General features: G+C 43.3%; 1 protein-coding gene across 1 annotated transcript; it reads left to right on the top strand.

Moving 5' to 3' along the window:
* The first annotated feature begins 12,892 nt into the window (after positions 1 to 12,892).
* LOC136648554 (adenosine receptor A3-like) lies at positions 12,893 to 14,919 on the top strand. Its single transcript, XM_066624670.1, has 2 exons — positions 12,893 to 13,227; positions 14,319 to 14,919. The coding sequence occupies exons 1-2, from the start codon at positions 12,893 to 12,895 to the stop codon at positions 14,917 to 14,919; spliced, it is 936 nt and encodes a 311-aa protein (XP_066480767.1).
* Positions 14,920 to 19,313: the final 4,394 nt, after the last annotated feature.

Here is a 19,313-nt window from a genome sequence, read left to right as displayed (position 1 = left end):
GCCTCATTGAACATAGTGGGACTTCCTTCTGAATAAACATTATGCTATAATTTCATTAGCTAGCAGCAGCAACTAGCCTGCACCCCATGGCCTGAAATGACAGCAAAGAATCACATGTACCGCAGATGTTATATTCTTCCATAAAGAGTTCCAAGATTAAGTTTAATTTAATTGAAAGCCAGTAAAGGAGTGAGTCCATTCTCAGCTGCCTGATTGATTTAAAAGGCCCATTTGATGAAATCTATAACAAGGAGAGGAAAGATGTACAGGAGACAGTTAAACGGAGGAACAAATTAAGTCTGCTCAAACTCCATTGCGCAGAGCCAGGAGAGTTCTTTTTTTCAATCCTCTTTTTTGCAAGCGCACCATTTCTAGAAGCAGCGAAGAAACCAGAGAAATGGGTGCTTACTGAAACAGGAAGTGTGTGGCCTGCAGGCAGAGAAGGCACAGCACACTCACGCGGTGGCAACAGGAATTCCCCAAAAGCACCGTTAAAGGGAATATCCAGAGAAGGGTGGGAAAAGCAAGTCCAATAACCGGATTGTTCAACTCTGAGCAGGAAACAGATGCTGCCTGACCGAGGAAACATCTGTACAAAAGACAGGCAGTTTGTGTTCTACTTGCCAAATTGATAGGAGACAGTGGGCTCTTTACATTTGAACTTAAACTTAAGCAGTTGCAATTGCATCAGGTGTTTGGGATGCTGGCTGGAAGATGCAAAGAGTCCACAATTCATTCTTTTTTTCAGTGGTTTGATTTTGCTGCCACTGAATTGCCGAGCAAGTCCACGATGATATCTGGGATCTGCTTCCTTCTTGTACCCTTCTGTTGAGCACAATGTTTACTCTTTAGTTACTTTCAAAAGTTGGCTACCTACCAAGACACTGTTTTGAAGAGTCATTGCTTGAAAAAGAATCCCAAAGGGGCGAGGAGGGGGTCGATTTGCAGTGCGAAACACCTGTAGAGAAAAAGTGAAAGAGAACACAAAAGATCACACAAAGATAAATGTTTCTACATTAAATTATCAAAACAAGGGACATTGTGGAGGTGCAGTCCAAGAAACATTTTCAATAATAAGCCATGGCCTGGCCATCTGTTTCCTAACGACCTTAATGCAGGTTACATGAAACAGGGATGTGTCATTTTTATGTTTGTATTGTTGGCTTGTTCCTAGATTTGTAAGTGCCTTGTGCGTTGTGCCATCGTCTGGGAAAGTTTAACATTAGCGTAGGACCTTTCATGCTCTAGAACCATGGACTTCAACCTTTTATGTGCTATGACCCCAATATACAGGCTGAGACTAACTATTCCTGTGGGTTCCTTTCCAAGCACTCATGTGGATGGCAAAAAAGTTTCTTTGCTCTGGTGATTGAAAAACAGCCTTGCTGACCTTTGTGATGTTAAGATAGAGTCATTAAGAGGACAATCCAACCATCAGTCTCTCTCAAGGTGCTTAGAAATGCTTCACTCTGACCCCTCCCTTCACCAATGCAAAGTATCTTTCTTTCACTCAGAAAGGGGGCTCAGAGGCAAGGGAGGTGTCAGCTGGAGAGAGAAGGACTGATGGATTGTCAGCCAGCTGCCCTCTCTCTCTCTCATTAAGGAGGCTATTGTTAAAGGACTGTTCAGTTTTTTAAACTGATTTTAAAGGGGTTCATTTTTCCCCTTCTCCAGGGATCAGCACATTCCTACTCATTTGCAGTGGCCATTCATGTTGAGTCAAATCCGTGTATTAAAAAATCCATGTATAAATAGGCTGGACCTGTATATATATAAAAAGTATGAGACTGGAGACCCCACTGTCAATCCCGTTCCCCTTCCAGGACCCTGTCTGCCCATCCCCATGTCTGTCACCACCCACTCCCCACCCCCATAATGCCCTCCCAGCATTGTTCCTTGTAACCAAATATTCTTATGAGAGAGAACAAAAAAATTACCTTGAAGCCTGACACTAGTGAAAGCTATTTTAGCACAAGTAATAAGAACCTGAGCAGGCCTGGGACACAGTCTTCTGGTACCTGAAGGGTTATAGAGTTTTCAATGAAGTATAATAAGTTTCAAAGTAGAATGAAGTGGCAGGAGACCTATATATATATATTAATTGCATAGTCTTGACGGGGCATGGCTTTGAGGGCATGGCTATCAGGGGTGCCAAGACAAACTTCTGTACTTCAAAATTTACCACTACACAGTGGTGTAGCTAGAGGGGGTGCAAGGCACTAAATTTTGCAGGGAGCCTCACCGTGGCATGCAAGGGGCCTTTCCCCCTCCCCTTCGAAGCCATTCCAGGTGGTGGGAGCAAAACGGAGGCGTAAGTGCCCTGCACCCCCTCTAGCTATGCCACTGCCACTACACCTCCAATACAGAAGGGATCAAAGGACCAAGCAATACAAGGAGCAGCAATGGAGAGGTTGCTATGTACAGAAATAAAAACAGCAGGAATCTAATGTTGTGCTGTACATGGGCACATGTGTCCTGGGACCACCTCTGGAGCAATTACAGAGAAAACATTGTACACATTCCAGAAAGTGCAAAAGCAACCCATCCAAAAAGAAAGTGGGCATGAAAGGCTGGTGGGTTGGAGGAAGGCAGTACACTTGTTGTGCCTTTTGGAAGTTGACAGACCAGGAACTCAGTGTGTCCAACTCAACTGAGTTCTTCAAGGGAAGAGTTAACAGAATTCTGGCTTCCTGTGAGAAGTTGCTGCCACCTTGTGGTCATTTACTTTCAAGTACTGTAACTTTTTCCCTCCAATGTGATGAAGCAAATTGTCTTTAGGGTGAGTTCCTTTGCCCTCTTGATTGACACTGATGTGAATGGACTGTAGATCAGGATTTTGGAAAAGTCCCTGAAAGTTAAGGAAAAACCTGGCTGTGTTTTGTAAATATGATAAGATCTGCCAGTTCTTGCTTTGCTGCCATCTCTGTGATTCAGAAGAATTGGAAAGGAGAAGCTGGCAAATGAGAAATGCTAAAATGAAGGCGAGATTAAGCAGAAATCTGTCCCACCCCTCAGCAAGAGTGCTCACACATCTGAGGTAAGCGGCTTGCTTCTCAGGCATCATGTGTGAACCAGAAGAATCTTCTTTTTTTTTTTTCTGGAATGCAAGTCACTGCTGTAGGGCGATTGGTTGGCCATAGGTGACCTGCAAGATCTTGAGAAGTGGTCCATGAGGTCTCAGGAAAAAAAATAAAAAAGCTTCAATCACTTCCAGCATCTTGCCAAGTGAGCGCTCCACATGGACCACCGGAAAGGGGGGACAACTGACCGCCTGTAACTGTAGCCAGCATATGAAGCAGCAACGCACAGAACTTCTCTATAAATAATATATCTCTAATAAATCTTCTCTAATTTTTACAAGTTTTTTGTATGTGAGTGAGTGGATGGTGGGAGTGGGTGGTTGCATGTGGTTCATGACTATTTTGCCTCCTGGTCCATGGGCTTCTAAAGTTTGGGAATCACTATTCGAGATGGAGAACATCGCTAAAGTGGACAGAAATCTGGTGAAACATAGAAATGAGGCAGGTCTAGTTCTCTCTGGAAACTATAGAGTGGTGTGATTATCCCTAGCGATGAAAAGCAACCAGACTCACCTCCATGAAACTGACCTTCCCCCTACCCCGTGGCTCATGTCTAGCACACCTAACATTCTCTGATGTACAAGATCCTACTTGCAGCCATCAGCAAGATGAGTTTAGGTCATGTCACAAGTTGTTTTATCAGCAGTGGGAGGCTATTTAGCTGAGAGTCCTCCTGAGCTGAGAAAGCTGAGTGAGGGGGAAAGAGAGGAAAGCATCTCAACTGATTGCTCTGCTCAGCTCCTCTTCTTCTCCCTCTTTCTCATATGCATGTTTGCTTTCAATAGCCTCTCTGGGTGGCATTGGCTCCCAGTGTTAAGGCTGAAGGAGACACAGATGCAAATTGTTTTTAGTTTAAAGACATAGGCAGGTTGTTTAATCAAAACAAGGGTAGAGGTTTCTTGGAACTTTTAGGGTAGAGGTTTATTGGAACTTCTATTTTAAAGGCAGAGGAAAAGGGAAAACAGGAGGTAAACAATCTGATTCAGGGCGCAATCCTAACCCCTTATGTCAGTGCTTTCCAGCACTGGCATAGTGGTGCCAATGGGACATGTGCTGCATCCTGCAGTTGGGTGTCACTCACAGAGGCCTCCTCGAAGTAAGGGAATGTTTGTTCCCTTACCTCGGAGCTGCATTGCCCTTATGTCAGTGCTGGAAAGCACTGACATAAGGGGTTAGCATTGGGCCTTCAATAATAGAAATCAGAGGCAATGCTCAAAAGAAAATATATCAGTTTTCTAACGAAGAACTTCTCTGCCTGATGAAGTTACATCAACATACCCTGCACTGGAAAGCAAGAGTTCCTAGACATTAACGTTGACTTGGCTAGACAAAATTGGTGTTCCTTTTCACTTGAGCACATCTTGCAGTGGGCTCTAGTGGATCAATTTCTTTTTAACCCTTTTAGGAGAGCCTGTCCACTAAGCTCTCATAGGTTGGTTCAAATTTAATGGACACCCAAATTTCTCACTTCCAAATCAGGTTGATGGTCTTAGTCAGGGCTTTTTTTCTAATGGAACGCGGGGGGACGGAGTTCCGGCACCTTTTTGCAGGGGCCCCTCCCCTTTGGAGGCATTCTAGGAGGGGGAAGCAAAACAGAGGCAGAGTAGACAGGCACAGGATTGGACTCTAAGGCTGCCATGCTATCCACAGTAAGCCCCATTCACTAAAGTGGACTTCTGAGTAGACATGCATAGGATTGGGCTCTTAGGCTGCAATCTTAGGCGCTTTCCTGGGAGTAAGCTCCATTGACTAGAATGAGACTTACTTCAGAGTAGACATACCTAGGATTGGGCTCTTAATCCTGGCAGAGATATATATCTGCACCCGTTTTCACTTGCTAAGGGCAGGTGAAAAGGGATTCTACATGTGTACAACATGCTGTCCAGCCTTGCCAGAGATCTTCCTCGTCCTTCCCCCACAAGCATGCCCTCCGCCAGCCAGCATTTGCAGCTCCTCTCCAGCAATGCACAGCAGCTGCTCAGGGCAGCAGAGAACATACAATTGCATGCCAGGTGCCTTCCCAAAGACACAGAGTATTCTGATACCTGAATTAAACCATATTTAATCGCTTGTTTGCAAACGTAGCTGTTTCTATGTGCACCTAAGGACCCCTCTCATGTAAGAATTTCTTTTTTGTTCTTACTCCCACAGTTGCTTAGAGTAATTTTACTACATGGAACTCATGTAAGCCATTTTTTTGAATCCATTCACTGCTTCCTCTCCTCGAAGTAGTGCCACACTGCATACTACACGCTATAAGTGCACCTGTACAGTATTTTTCCCCATGTGTAGAAAAAATAGCTAGGGGGAAGGGGATGTGGAGATTGACAGCCCAATCCTATGCATGTCTACTCAGAAGTAAGTTCATCTTTAGGGGGGAAGCACATAAAAAATATTTTATTTCTCCAATAAAAAATGGCTTAAAAACAAACAAACAAACAAACAAATAAATAAATCAAAAATAAAAAAAAGATTAACAAGTTGTGAGTTCCTGCACCTTTTTCCCCACAAAAAAAGCACTGGTCTTAGTGCAATGGCTAAGTGTGGTCAAAACTGAGCAGAGATCCAAGGGGTTTCAGCTAAGGTTTTTTGTTCACCTTGGTTATTGCAAACGTACAATCCACATCTTAAGCAAATTTAGCCTGTTTTAAAACAGAGGTCTTGATGAAAAGGAGAAGGGGACAGACTGGCTTCTAAGTTAATATTAGTGACCTCAGAAGGAGTTGTCAGGGATAAAAAAGGTGTCCATTCACTACAAAAGGACAGGGAAATATACACTGAGTGGGGTATTTTTCTGAAAATCTGGATCAGGTTACATGATGTGCTTTGAGAACTGTAGGTGCCTTTACCAAGTGCTCTGTTTCTCAGCACATGAGCTAAGCACATTATTAACAAGCTACCCTAGGTCTCCCGTGCTGAAATCCAAAGGAAATTTAGAGTGCAATCCTAACTCCTTATGTCAGTGCTTTCCAGCACTGGCATAGCAGTCCCAATGAGGCATGTGCTGCATCCTGCAGTTGGGTGTCACTCACTGAGGCCTCCTCAAAGTAAGGGAATGTTTGTTCCTTTACCTCAGAGCTGCATTGCCCTTATGGCAGTGCTGGAAAGCACTGATATAAGGGGTGAGGATTGAGCCCTTAATGCAGCCATTTTCAACCTTTTTAAGCTCACCGACAAGGCACTAAAATTGTCAAGGCACACTACCAGTTTTTTACTTACATTAAATCACTACATTACAATTAATTTTTAATTCATATAAATACAATTATATCATTACATGACAAAGGAACTCACAAGAAGCTTGGAGAAGAATGTATATGTGATTTTGGAAAGGATGAAAAATGCTATTAAAGTGTTATGCCAAAAAGTGTTGGCAAAGAGAGGTCAGATTGAGCACACAGTGGAGAGGTGTGGGGTGACGGGCAATGAAGAGAGACTTGATTGAAACAACCACAGGATTCAGCTGGAGTGGGGGGGGAGAGAACTTGAGGCAAGTGATTCTGGACCTTTGGAAGGTGGGGACGAGTGAAGGGAGGGACAGTAAGAGAGGTGCTGACTGCAATTATGAGATTTGGGGGGTGAATGTGCCTGTGGGAGGGAGTGGGGTGGGGAGAAGTGCCAATTGCTTGCTCCTATATTTAAGAAAAAAGAGTGCAACCAAAAGCCCAATTCTAGGCATGTCTACTCAGAAGTAAGCCCCATTACAGGAGGGCAGGAGGTCTGGTCTAGAGGGTAGAGCCTCCGTTTGCCTGAAGATAACATCCGCAGGTCGCTAGTTCGAGGCCACCGGCACCGTGCAACCTTGAAGCAGCTGACAAGCTGAGCCGAGTTATTCCATCTGCTCTGAGCGTGGGAGGATGGTGCCAGAATGTTGCAACCTGATCAGAAGGAAACATCTGAATGTTGGGGTTTTCTTGAAAGATAGAACCTACTTTCAAATAGTAAAAATCCCTACTGGGATTTAATTAGCCTGCCTATGTAAACTGCCTTGAATAAAGCCCGAGGAGAAATCTGAGGACCAAGAAAGGCGGTATTGAAATACCTCTATTATTATTATTATTATTATTATTATTATTATTATTATTATTATTATTATTATTATTGTAGTCAAAGGCGCTTACTTCCAGATAAGTATGGAGAGGGGATTGTGGCCCAATGCACATCCCCTAAAAGGCAAAAGGCAACGCAGGGAGGGTCACTTTGGGGAGTTGCAGGGAAACTGTGGCAGGAAAAGGGACTTTCCAGGATCCTTTGAGCCAGCCAGTTCTTAGGATGGTGGCCTCAGCAGACTCGCTTCACTTCATACCTGCTTGCCTGCCCCTGGCTCCCTCCTTCTCACTCACTCCGCCCTCCTCCAAGCTTCTCTGGTCTCCCAATCAGCACGCAGAGGAGGCAACACAGACTTAATTCCCGATCCTAGGCGTGTCTACTCAGAAGTAAGCCTCATAATAGTCAACGGGGCTTACTCCCAGGTAAATCAGGATCAGGTTGCAGCCTTCGTCTTGCTCAGGAGCAGGAGCAAGCCGACAGCAGGAGGTGCAAAGCAGCCGCGACCAGCCCCTTCGCTGGCTGCCTGCTCCATTTTCTTCTGCTGCTGCATGAGGCTCAAAGTAGCTGCTTCCCTTGTGTGCACGGCTGCTGCCTGTCTGCTCTGGTCTCACAGCACACTATTGTGCTGCAGCACAGCGGTTGAAAACCGCTGCCTTTTGTAGGGGAATAAATCGGTGGTGGATTATAACTACAACTACAACTTGGGTGTGGACTAAAATCCAGAATTATTTTTGGACATCATTCTTATTAAATCTGAAAGAGTTTTGTTTTCTTTGCACCAGAATATTAGAGATGGTGAGATTGTTTTTCTTTCGTTTTGCCTCTCTCTCCATTAACCATACTGGACTGTTATCTGCAAGAGATAAGAACGGAACATGTGGTTGGCAGAGCAGTACTGACATGGTGGAAGTAAGGAGAATAATATGCTGTGGACATCTAGTGGACTAGAGAGAAATTGCAAGAAAAAAAAAATGATGGAATCAGTCTCAGAAACTTGGATACATATAATGTTGACAAACATGGAGAGATTGCTTGCAATGGAACGACAGCAGCGGAGTCGGTCTTCGCAGATTCAAGCCAGTTTGGAGACTTTCTCCCAACAGATAGATGTGTGCAAGGAGCAATTGGAAGATGTGAAGAAACAAGCAGAAGATAAACAAGGGAGTAAGAAAGCGGAAAGGATGATGGTGAGAGACAAAATCACCATCAGAAGAGTGGATACGGAAATCAGAAGAGTGGACACGGAAAGAAATCAACGGGATGAAGTGGAGGTGCTGATGAAGATCAAGATAGACAAGATAGAGTAACATGGGTGCACAAAATACAAAATATGCTAGAACAAGAAGGAGAAAATACATCCCAGTTAATTGGAAGAATGAACACACCCTGTACAAGAAAGTGTGGATCTATTAAATTCTGTTATAGAGATAAATTACTAAAGATATTACAGGAGAAAAAATGGAAAGTAAGAAAGAAACCTGAGGATTAACCTGAGGGTGAAAGAAAACTAGAGGATTTACTCATGTTTTATATGTGGCTATTATGTCAAAGAAAAAAAATGTAACTAGAGTGGAGAATGGTAAAGAATACATTATAAGAGACTGTTGGTTTCATCATAGTTTGGAAATCAGATTATTTTTACTTAATATTAATGAGTAATTAAACTAGTTGAGGACTGATAGAAAGTGAATATTTAGAAAACATATTATAGGGAATTTGGGAAATTTTACTATATATGATATAAGAAATGCATAAATGATTATAAGAGTTAGAAGCAGATGGAAGAATTGTTTTATATGTGGTTACTATTTTAAAAAATACAGAATGGAGTATAGTCAGGAACTGATTATACTAGATTGTTGACTTTGTCATATCTTGGTAACTAGATTATTTTTTCTTTAATATTAATGAGCAATTGAAGTTAGTTTACGCTTGATAGAAAGTGAATATTTAGAAAATATAGTATAGGGCATTAGGAAGAATTTATTGTATATGATATAAATAAATGGATAAATCAATAAAAGGTGGAAGTAGATGAGTAAGTAGATTAGAAGATATAGTATGATTAATTAGTAATGGTATATGGTATTTAGCACTCCTAAATGTATGTTATATGTTTGTATGTCTGTTGTGTATTAATTTTTTAAAAAATTAATAAATATTAAAAAAGAAAAAAAAAGAAAACCGCTGCCTTAATGTAACACTTCTCCAGAAGCTTCTTACTTCTTGAGGAAGTGGAAGTGCGTGACAGAATTTTGAGATGAACAATCATTTTGAAACCACAGGTTCCTGGTCAGTATTGCTTAACCACATGTTCACTGGATGTAGCCCTTGAATCTGCCCCAGGCAATTTGTCATGAAGTAATATAAAGGACTGTATAAAGGACTACTAGTGCAACTGCGTCTCTGCCAGGCATAAGGCAAGCAATGACCAACCATCAAAGTGCAACATCAGAAAGGCAGGGTGTTTCTTGGGACACAAAAAGGGGGCATCATGTTACCCACCCTCAAAAGCAATCTTTGGACTTTTATTCTGAGCAGAAGAGAAAAGACAAGGCAGCTGGTTCTCCTGATGAACCAAACCTCCAGTATCCCCTACAGCTCCAGAATGAATTGGATTAATTGTGCAGAGGATTAGCCCTAGTTCAAGCCACACCCATCTTTCTGAGGTCACATCTCCGGATTTTCTTCAGTCCCACGCCAAGGCCCTATGGCAGTGCTTCCCAAATTTTTTCAACTGGTGGCTCCCTCAATCTACTGGACCGTTGGCCGCAGCTCCCCATTAGAGCTACAATCCTATATACAGTATCGGGCAGCAGGTTTTTTGCAAGGATTCCACTGCTCCCCTGGCAGCTCCCCTGTTTCTGCAGCTCCCCATGAGCATGGCTCACAGTTTGGGAACCACTGCCCTATGGTGTCTGAGTCTGGGAGGTAAGGTACCAACCCCCATAGGTTTTCTTTTCTCCTCAGTGCACAAGTTTCCCTCCTTTCTCCCCCTTTCTCATTTCTTTTTTTTCTTCCTCAGCAGCAAAGTAGGTATACATTATAACTCAGCACTCACTCACCATCTTGAGGGTACGCCCTGTAAGTAGAGGCAAGGCTGACTCAAGAGCCCCTGAGGTGCCTCATGACAAATCTTGCCCACCTGATAATGCACCAGCCTCTGCTCTTCCCACTCACCAGCGTTCTAGCTTAACACTCTCCTCCCCTCCCCATTTCCTCTTTCTCTCTGTCCCTCTCTTTCTTTTCCTATCTAGGGAATTGAAGGCGGAGAAGTCGTGGAGGCAAGGAGACAGAGAAGGGCACCCCTCACCAATCTGCTTCCTTAGGCGACTGCTTCAGTTGGCCTCATGGATGGGCTGTTCCTGGGAAGGGTGATAGAGTCTGGAGAGGCTGAGCCTCTACCTGCATTTCACCTACCCGAGCACAGCAGATTCAGAGGAAAGGAAAATGAATGTCACTGAACCCCTGAGAAGATGCTAAGTAACCTCCATAGGGGGTTAACGTGCCTCAACATCATCTGATGCCAAAAGCTCTGAGGAGAGTGAAGAGAATAGGAAACCGGCCACCATCACCTGCTGCTGCGGCCACACTACTCCTCCTCATGCCCCTTCAGCTGGTCCTGCCATGATGCCTCCATTGTGGGCACTGTGGCTCTTGGCAACTCTTGCATCCAGCCAGTGCTTTATCCCCTTGGTCACCAGTGCCACACTCTGCTTCTTCAGCAGGGAAGGAGGCAGGCAGCTGGCTGGAGTAGCAGTGGCAGTGGTGGTGGCAGCAGTCCAATTAGGGACATCAAGTGGAAGCAGGAACCACCTTGCTAAATTTTCACCAAGTCCTGAGGACCCACTGGGGCTCATTAGTGGACTGATTTCCTTGCATTCTTTATGAGCCAATTTCCAAGAACTGAACATTAAACTGATGGCACAATGCTCCAGTCTGGCTCCACAGATTCAGTGCATTGTATTCACTATATTACTGGGAAAATTTCAGCCTTTTAGGCACATATACATGTGGTTAGTGGGAATGCAAATCAGCCTTTCAAATCAAATCAGCAAATCAACCTGACGATCAGCCTTAAGAAAACAGAGGTCATGGTTCAGGATGTGGACTCACCTCCCTGCATTACAATCTCTGCGCATGAACTGGAGGTTGTCCATGACTTTGTGTACCTTGGCTCAATGATCTCCGACACTCTATCTCTCGATACTGAGCTAAACAAACGCATCGGTAAAGCAGCTACCACGTTTTCCAGACTCACAAAGAGAGTCTGGTCCAACAAGAAGCTGACAGAACATACCAAGATCCGGGTCTACAGAGCTTGCGTCCTGAGTACACTTCTGTACTGCAGTGAGTCATGGACTCTTCGCTCACAACAGGAGAGGAAACTGAACGCTTTCCACATGCGCTGCCTCCGACGCATTCTCGGCATCACCTGGCAGGACAAAGTTCCAAACAACACAGTCCTGGAATGAGCTGAAATCCCTAGCATGTATGCACTGCTGAAACAGAGACGCCTGCATTGGCTCGGCTATGTCATGAGAATGGATGATGGCCTGATCCCAAAGGATCTCCTCTATGGAGAACTCGTGCAAGGAAAGTGTCCTACACGTAGACCACAGCTGCGATACAAGGACATCTGCAAGAGGGATCTGAAGGCCTTAGGAGTGGACCTCAACAGGTGGGAAACCTTGGCCTCTGAGCGGCCCGCTTGGAGGCAGGCTGTGCAGCATGGCCTTTCCCAGTTTGAAGAGACACTTGGCCAACAGACTGAGGCAAAGAGGCAAAGAAGGAAGGCCCATAGCCAGGGAGACAGACCAGGGACAGACTGCACTTGCTCCCAGTGTGGAAGGCATTGTCACTCCCAAATCGGCCTTTTCAGCCACACTAGACACTGTTACAGAACCACCATTCAGAGCGCGATACCATAGTCTTTCGAGACTGAAGGTTGCCAACAAGAAGTGGGAATGCAAAGTGGTACAGAACGACTGGGATTTACAGAGCAATCCTATGCATGTCTATGCAGAAGTAAGATCCATTGTGACCAATGGGGCTTACTCCCAGGAAAGGGTATACAGGTTTGCAGCCAAGTAGTTCTGTACCACTTTGCATTCCCACCTACCATGTGTATATGTGTCTAGATGGCTGACATTTTTCCAGCAACTTAGTGAACACAATGCATTGAACATGTGGAGACAGATTGGAGTGTTTAATAAGCAATTCTTGGAAACTGGTACATACAGTCATCCTGAAAGTGGCATGTCATGGCACCTTCCGTTGTTGTGTGTCTAATTTATCCTTCAGGTTCAAAGCAAAACATTTTAACTTCCCTCATTTAGAGATGTGCATTTTTTCATCATTCGGTCCTGGAAACGTATGTCTGCTAAGCACCAGTGTTAGATATTTATGTACTGTATATAATAGAAGAGGGAAAATATGTAAACGCATCCCTGACATCTTTTAATTCTGTGAAAGCCTTCAAAACTCAAAGGAAAGATCTACAAACATGTGACTTCCTCTTCAAACCTTCAGCCCCGCCTTTCCATGAATCTAAAAGTGCTCAAGAACAAAGAAGATGTGATCATTTGTTCTGAGTTCAGAACTGATAATCCTGCAAAGGAGGGACAGCTCTCTCATTATACGAAGTTAGTCAGGAAGGCACTGGTCAAAGCCTCTTTTATTCTGGTGTCAGAAGGTAGCTCTCATTTCAGATTTTTCACACTGGACTCTCCCACCTTAAAGCTGAGGTCTTGGCTTCCAAGATGCTGGTGTTAGGTACTAGTGACATAATTTACATTGTCTTTGAGGTGGTGATTGCAGTGTTTGCCATCCTGGGTAACATTTTGATCATTTGGGTGGTGAGCCTAAACCCAGCATTTCAGAAGAATGTCTTCTACTTCATTAGCTCCCTGGCAGTAGCTGACATTGCTGTTGGGCTTGTCATGCCAGTGGCCATCGTGGTGAATTTCGAATTCTGGATGCCGTACAACGCTTGTCTCTTCATGTGCTGCCTGCTCATCTTTTTTACTCAAGCCTCTATCCTGTCTCTGCTCGCCATAGCCATCGACAGATATCTGATCGTGAGGCTACTCACCCGGTAAGTCATGATTCTTAAACGACCAATTTTTCAAGGATGAGTATCAAGTTTTGAATGCTTGGGTGATATTTAGAAGACTTGGATCATATGAGTGATATATACTAAATGAATGCCAGTGTATGTATTTGACCAAATGGGTTTGTATTTGTGCATTGATATCTTATAGGAATTGGTGTAGATTAGGTTGAATTTTGGAGTTGGTTTAGAAGAGGGCAAACTTTTACACTTCTGCTTGTTCTGTATAAAATGTTTTGCTTTCCTTTCACCATTCCCTATACAACAGTAAGCCAATGGCAGCCTATTTTATGTATCAGACAAATCCTAGTGTTCCTTTAGACATTAAACAGTTGCACACATGTGGCAAAAAGCAAGCAGCTGTAATTGCACGGTTCAGAACATTTCAAAATATTAAAAAGAGGGGGATCAGAAGCACCATTTAAGATGGGCAGGGGAAGAGATTACAGGAAGCCCAGCTTCAATGCTTCCTTTAAGATCAAATTGGGGAAACAGCAAATTTAAGAGCAGGTGTTGCGATGACTTTCTCTCTCTACTCACTCACTCACTCACACACACATACACAGAGAGAGAGAGGGGGGAGGGGGGAGGGGAGAGAGAGAGAGAGATTCAGGGCACAGTCCTAACCCCTGGCAATGCAGCTCTGGGGTAAGGGAACAAACATTCCCTTACTTTGAGGAGGCCTCCCTGAGTGACACCCAACTGCAGGATTCAGCACATGGCCCATTGGCACTGCTATGCCAGTACTGGAAAGCACTGACATAAGGGGTTAGGATTGTGCCCTAACTGTGGCAATCACTGTCAGTCAGTCATTGTGCAAAACACAGCAAAATGATCAGAAACATAGTCTGCAAGTGAAGTAATGTGTAGTCTACAACCCTGCCTAAATGGTCTCCTGTGGACATCCAAGCCCATAGTCATGGTCTTCCTGTGCTGCCTCTGTGATGAAAAATATAATGCAGCAAAAGTATCACCTACACCCTTCTGTCTGATCTATCTTGTGTGTTCAGAGCAGCTGCTTTAAAGAGTTTCATTTCATTTACATTGGGATTTTACTTTGCCACTTTTAAATATAGGTACCAGATTAAAAACAGTCAGAAAAAAATCTATGTGGCTCTTGGAACAGTTTGGCTCCTCTCTCTGCTGGTGGGATTTGTTCCCCCATTTTTGTGGGGAACAGGAAGACCTGCAAATGGTAGTGATGTGGAGTGCAAATTCATCACTGTGATGGACATGAAGTACATGGTCTATGTGAGCTTCTTCGTCGGCACCCTCATCCCATTGATCCTCATGTGTCTCCTCTATGCAAGGATCTTCTGGATCATCCACACAAAGCTGAAGCAGAGGTCAATCAGCCTCAGGGGGTCAAAAGCGTTTTACAGGCAGCAGTTCAAAACAGCCAAGTCTTTGACTCTGGTACTGTTCTTATTTGCAGTGTGTTGGTTGCCTCTGTGTATTCTGAACTGTATCCTTTATTTCCACCCTGCCATTCAACCCAATAAGTGCATTATGTACGTGGGCATCCTTCTCACCCACTCCAATTCCGTCATGAATCCCATCATCTATTCTTTCAGGATACAGAAGTTCAGGAAAACGTGTATTCAGATTTTAAGAACCTACATCCTGTGCACAGACTCAGACCACAGCGTATCTCCCTCCACATCTGAACATACGTAACTGCCTTATGTAGCATCAGGTCATTGCTCCATCTAACCTGCTATTACATAATGGGAGGGACCTGTGGTGGCTTCTCAAGCTTTTGGGCAAAGGACTTTCCAGAGTCTGAAGTGGAGATAGTAAGGATTCAAAGCAGAATCCTATGCGCATAGTGCATGTGCTCTACAACTGAACTAGCTCTCTTCAGTACATAAGGGTACTGTCCATTCAACAGGCACTGCACCTTCAAGTGTTGCTCAGTGTATTAACTCCTGTGCTCGTTTGTCACCTTGGTCTCACCTGTAAGCTCGTTTTGCCAGGGACCTGTCATTATTGCTCACTTGTACATTGATGATAATATCAAATCTTAACAATGACAAAGAAAGGAGTGGTAAAACTGAAATCTTGGGCCTATATATGGAGCCATGATGGTGTAGTGGTTCTGCTGTTGGACTTAGAACTGGAAGACTCAGGTTCAAATCTCTGTATAGCCATGAAGCTTCCTGGGACACGTTGTTGTGAGAGCAAAAGGAGGGAAGGAACCATGTACACCACCCTGAGCTCCTTGGAGAAGGAAGAAATGTAGAATGTAATAAATATAGAGATGTAATAAATATATTTAAATATAAGCCGTTTAGTTATTTGATTTTTTTTTCTTCTCTAAACCACTTTATGAACTTTTTTTTGTTGAAAAGTGGTATGTATATAGATCCTGGGATGGTTCTTGGTTTTGTATTATACTCAGCAGCTAAAACATTTTGACTGTTACCTGAGAAGAGGAAACATGCTTGGCTTCAGGTAACTCAGGGCACACTGGGTTGGAAACAGGCTTCCACACACTACTGGAAGAGGATCAACCCCTGCAAATGAGTAGAGTTCTCCCTTTGGGCTAGTGGCAGAGAACTTGCCATAGCATCAAGATCCTGTACTGAGGCAAAGAGCAGGGTTGCATTTCAATTTCCCTTTCTTATGAATTCAATGGCTGGTCTCCTTGCTCATGCAAGAAAGAACACCACTCAGGCCTGTGTTTAGATCAAACATGTTATGGATGGCTTGCTCTCCCACCCACCCCTTTTATTGTTAGGCACCTTATGCAGGCGTGTACTGCTTAACAACTGTTCGCTTAACAACAGACCACACAGACGGTGGACAAAAGTACAATAAAGATGTTCTTAATGAGGCAATTGCATCTCCAATAACCTGCAGCAGAGTGTCTGTTTACACATCAAAGAGTCTCTTAATGCAAAGGAGAGGCAATCTCTTTTCAGTAGTCTGTGCAACTAGCTAGTGTCTGGCAGGGAGTGTCTGTTTAAACAACAAAGGCAATGGCTTGAACTGAATGTTCACTTAATGACCTAATTGTATAACAACAGGGATAAGAGAACGTATGCCTGTCGTTAAGCGGTGCACACCATTACAATATGAACTCTGGTACCACCACCATCATGTGCCAACACCAATGGATGCCACTGTGGAAGGTGAACTATTTTCTCAAAATCTCTCTCTACACAGAATGGACAGTAAAGGCATTATAACTCTGGCATACAAGCTTTATTTATTTTTTTTCAAAGAACTCTAGTTGTGTGTGTCTGGTTGCTTTAGTTTTAGTTTCAACTCATCCAAGATTAGATTTTCAAGTCTGAGTGGCTGTTTCAACCAGTTCTGCAAACTCTGCTTTGCAGTACATCAGGTGAGCTTGCAAATCCCTGGCTGCCTTTTTAAACAGCAGAGCTGCTGCAAGTTCCACTAGAAAGGTCACACTGGTGTTTTCTAGGACAGCTGTTGCAGACCCATTCCTGAGTGGTATCTGGTAGTATTCCCCTAGTTCTACACAGACAAGGACTAGTCTTGTGTGTCACAGAACTGTAATCTTGCAAGGGTGTCATAAGTTGTTGAAACAGACAACAGTTACTGGTGCTAGATAATGCTACTTCATCTTGGAGTCTTAAAATATTAGGCAAACGCTTCTGAGCTAGGATCTGGTGAGGTTAGTAACTGACCAGAAAACATTAACAGACTGCTTCCTGTGCAACTTGATCTGATGAAATCAACAGAGAAATGTTACACTAAGAGGAGCATTATCATTTGCCAACATCTCCAGGTCAAGTTCCTGATGAAGACACAAGAGCAGCTTCTAGAAACTAAGTCAATAACCCTAAGATTTGGCATCATAAGTATGCACTAACATGCACCTGTTTGATCCAACCAGATGCCTTCAAATGTGTGCCAACACTAGGGTTAGGTGCCCAACACATAGTTTGTGCATAAGAATAAAGCTTGCCTACCAAGTTTGCTTAGTTGGACAGCCCCACACCATCTGTCTCAACGGTCAGTACCTTAAACACATAGCTAAGTGCATGAAATGAAGTGACAGAACTGAAAAGTAGTACCCAAGTTCTACCTGTTGTGTTTAGAATATGAACAGAAGTCATATACAACAGCAGAAGTGAGAAGTTACTTTAAATCTAAAATGGAAAACACCATACATATACAGAACTATAGACATAAGGAAAATTAAGCATGTGCAAAGCTGCCAGTTTTGGAAAAGGATCCACCAACATGACAAAATATATTTTCAGAATGTTGATTGCAACTATGAGCAATATCGCATTATGGAAGACTGTGTTGTAAGAGTCAATTATTCACTGCCTTTACTAAATACTATGAGCCCATCATTTCAGCAGGAAATTTAGAAAGCTTTTTAGACTGAGCTTTTTGAGGACAAAGAAATATTTATCACTATCCTGTGAACTTTTTTGGTCGAAAAGCAGTACACAAATCTTACTACCTTTCTGTAAACTTAATCAGTAGGACTGTCTTGCTGCTACCTCCCCACTACAGTGTTCATGCATGCACATGGACACAGACAGATCTGCTCCAGGTTCAGGGGCCCTTGGAAGCAAGGTGCTATGTGAAGTGAAGGAGGTTGCATGGAGACACCTTCTGCAAGGTGTGAGAAGCAGTATTGTAGAGTTGGCAGCAGGGTTTATATGGTCTCTAGCAGGGATTAAAAACTTATGTCACTTGACATTTAAAGAAGGGAATAGGGACCTCCTAAGGACCTTTTATCTTCTGCTACTGCTTTAATGTTATTGCTTTTATGTTGCTGCTGTTTTTATATTTTAATTGGCTCCTGTATAGCTTTTTAGCTGTTTTTATGCATAGATTTTTACTGTTTTTATGTGCGCACCACTTTGAGCACAGTAAAGGCAATATATATCTCTTTCTTTTAAACAAATGCAGCGGTCATTGCTACACACATCCCACTCCAGCCATCGTCTCTTTCCAAGCACATTGTGGACTCCTTCACATGGCACCTTGAGAATACACTTCTGGACCCCAGTTTGTACTGATTGCCCACAGCTACATACAAACATAACACTGCCCTCTATGCACACAACCACACAGGTGTGGAAAGGTATCAATGTGTATCAAAGGTATCAATGATCAATGTGTCATTAAAGTGAAGTTTATCAGACCAGAAGGTTCTTGCACTCTGGGCACATCCACAATTTATATTTAGTTATTTGATTTATACTCCACATTTCTCCCCGAAGGACACCCAAGGCACCCAATTTACACTGAACTAGCAGAGACTACAAATCAAAATAGAGACCAAACTATTGCTGTGTTTCCTTTTATGCTTATAGTTAGTGAGTGCCAGTTCTTGATCAGATCCAAGACCATGATAGAAATGCTATGATGATCTTCTGCTCCAAAGAACAGAACCGGTTCCCAGCAATCACAATATACAGCTACAGTATGCTGCACTGGTTTTATCCCCTTCCTGAGAAGCAACAGAACAAGATCTATAAAATTAAGAGCATGATACGCTGGCTTAAGTTGCAGAGTTTATGCAGGATCCTGAAAATGTCAGCTTTTCTCGGTACAGTGCTTTCTGTTTTGAAAGCACATAGAAATCGTGCCAACTGTCTGCTGTGCAAGGGGTATGTTATTTTTCCCATTTGCCTTAATGGCTACAGATGAAAATAAGAAAGCAGGGAAGGCTGGATGACAGAGCTAGCTGTGCTACTACACCCCTTGTCCTGTTTGTCCATCTTCCAATCACCACTTTTGTACTTCATTTGGTTTATGCTTAAAAGCAAAAATAATCTCATCCCAGAGTTGAGAAACCATAAAGTCACAAATGGTAGGCTTAAAATTTGAGAGAAATAGGACAAGGGTCCTATTTCCTATGTGCAATAGCAAACCATTACTCACAAGGCTGTTTTGCAAAGGGGAACATAAATGCAGTTGCCAAAAGTGAGTCTCTTTGGGTGAGCACCCACAACAAGAGAGGGGTTTCTTTTAAGTGCCTCTGAAACCCAGCAAGTCCTTGCTCATTTACCAAGTGCCCATCCCATCTTCTTAATTTAATTCCTGGAAGGAAGACAGAGCTAAATCTAGTACCACAT

Source organism: Tiliqua scincoides, chromosome 4, assembly GCF_035046505.1.
Source record: "Tiliqua scincoides isolate rTilSci1 chromosome 4, rTilSci1.hap2, whole genome shotgun sequence".
In the NCBI taxonomy this organism is placed as follows: domain Eukaryota; kingdom Metazoa; phylum Chordata; class Lepidosauria; order Squamata; family Scincidae; genus Tiliqua; species Tiliqua scincoides.
The sequence above is the reverse complement of the archived record's forward strand: the minus strand, read 5'-3'. Positions and strand labels throughout refer to the sequence as shown.

Bases quoted from the DNA above. Each gene is read 5' to 3' on its own strand.
- LOC136648554 (XM_066624670.1), top strand. From the start codon at position 12,893: ATGCTGGTGTTAGGTACTAGTGACATAATTTACATTGTCTTTGAGGTG. The intron at 13,228-14,318 runs GTAAGTCATGAT...TTTTAAATATAG, and splicing joins ATCGTGAGGCTACTCACCCG to GTACCAGATTAAAAACAGTC.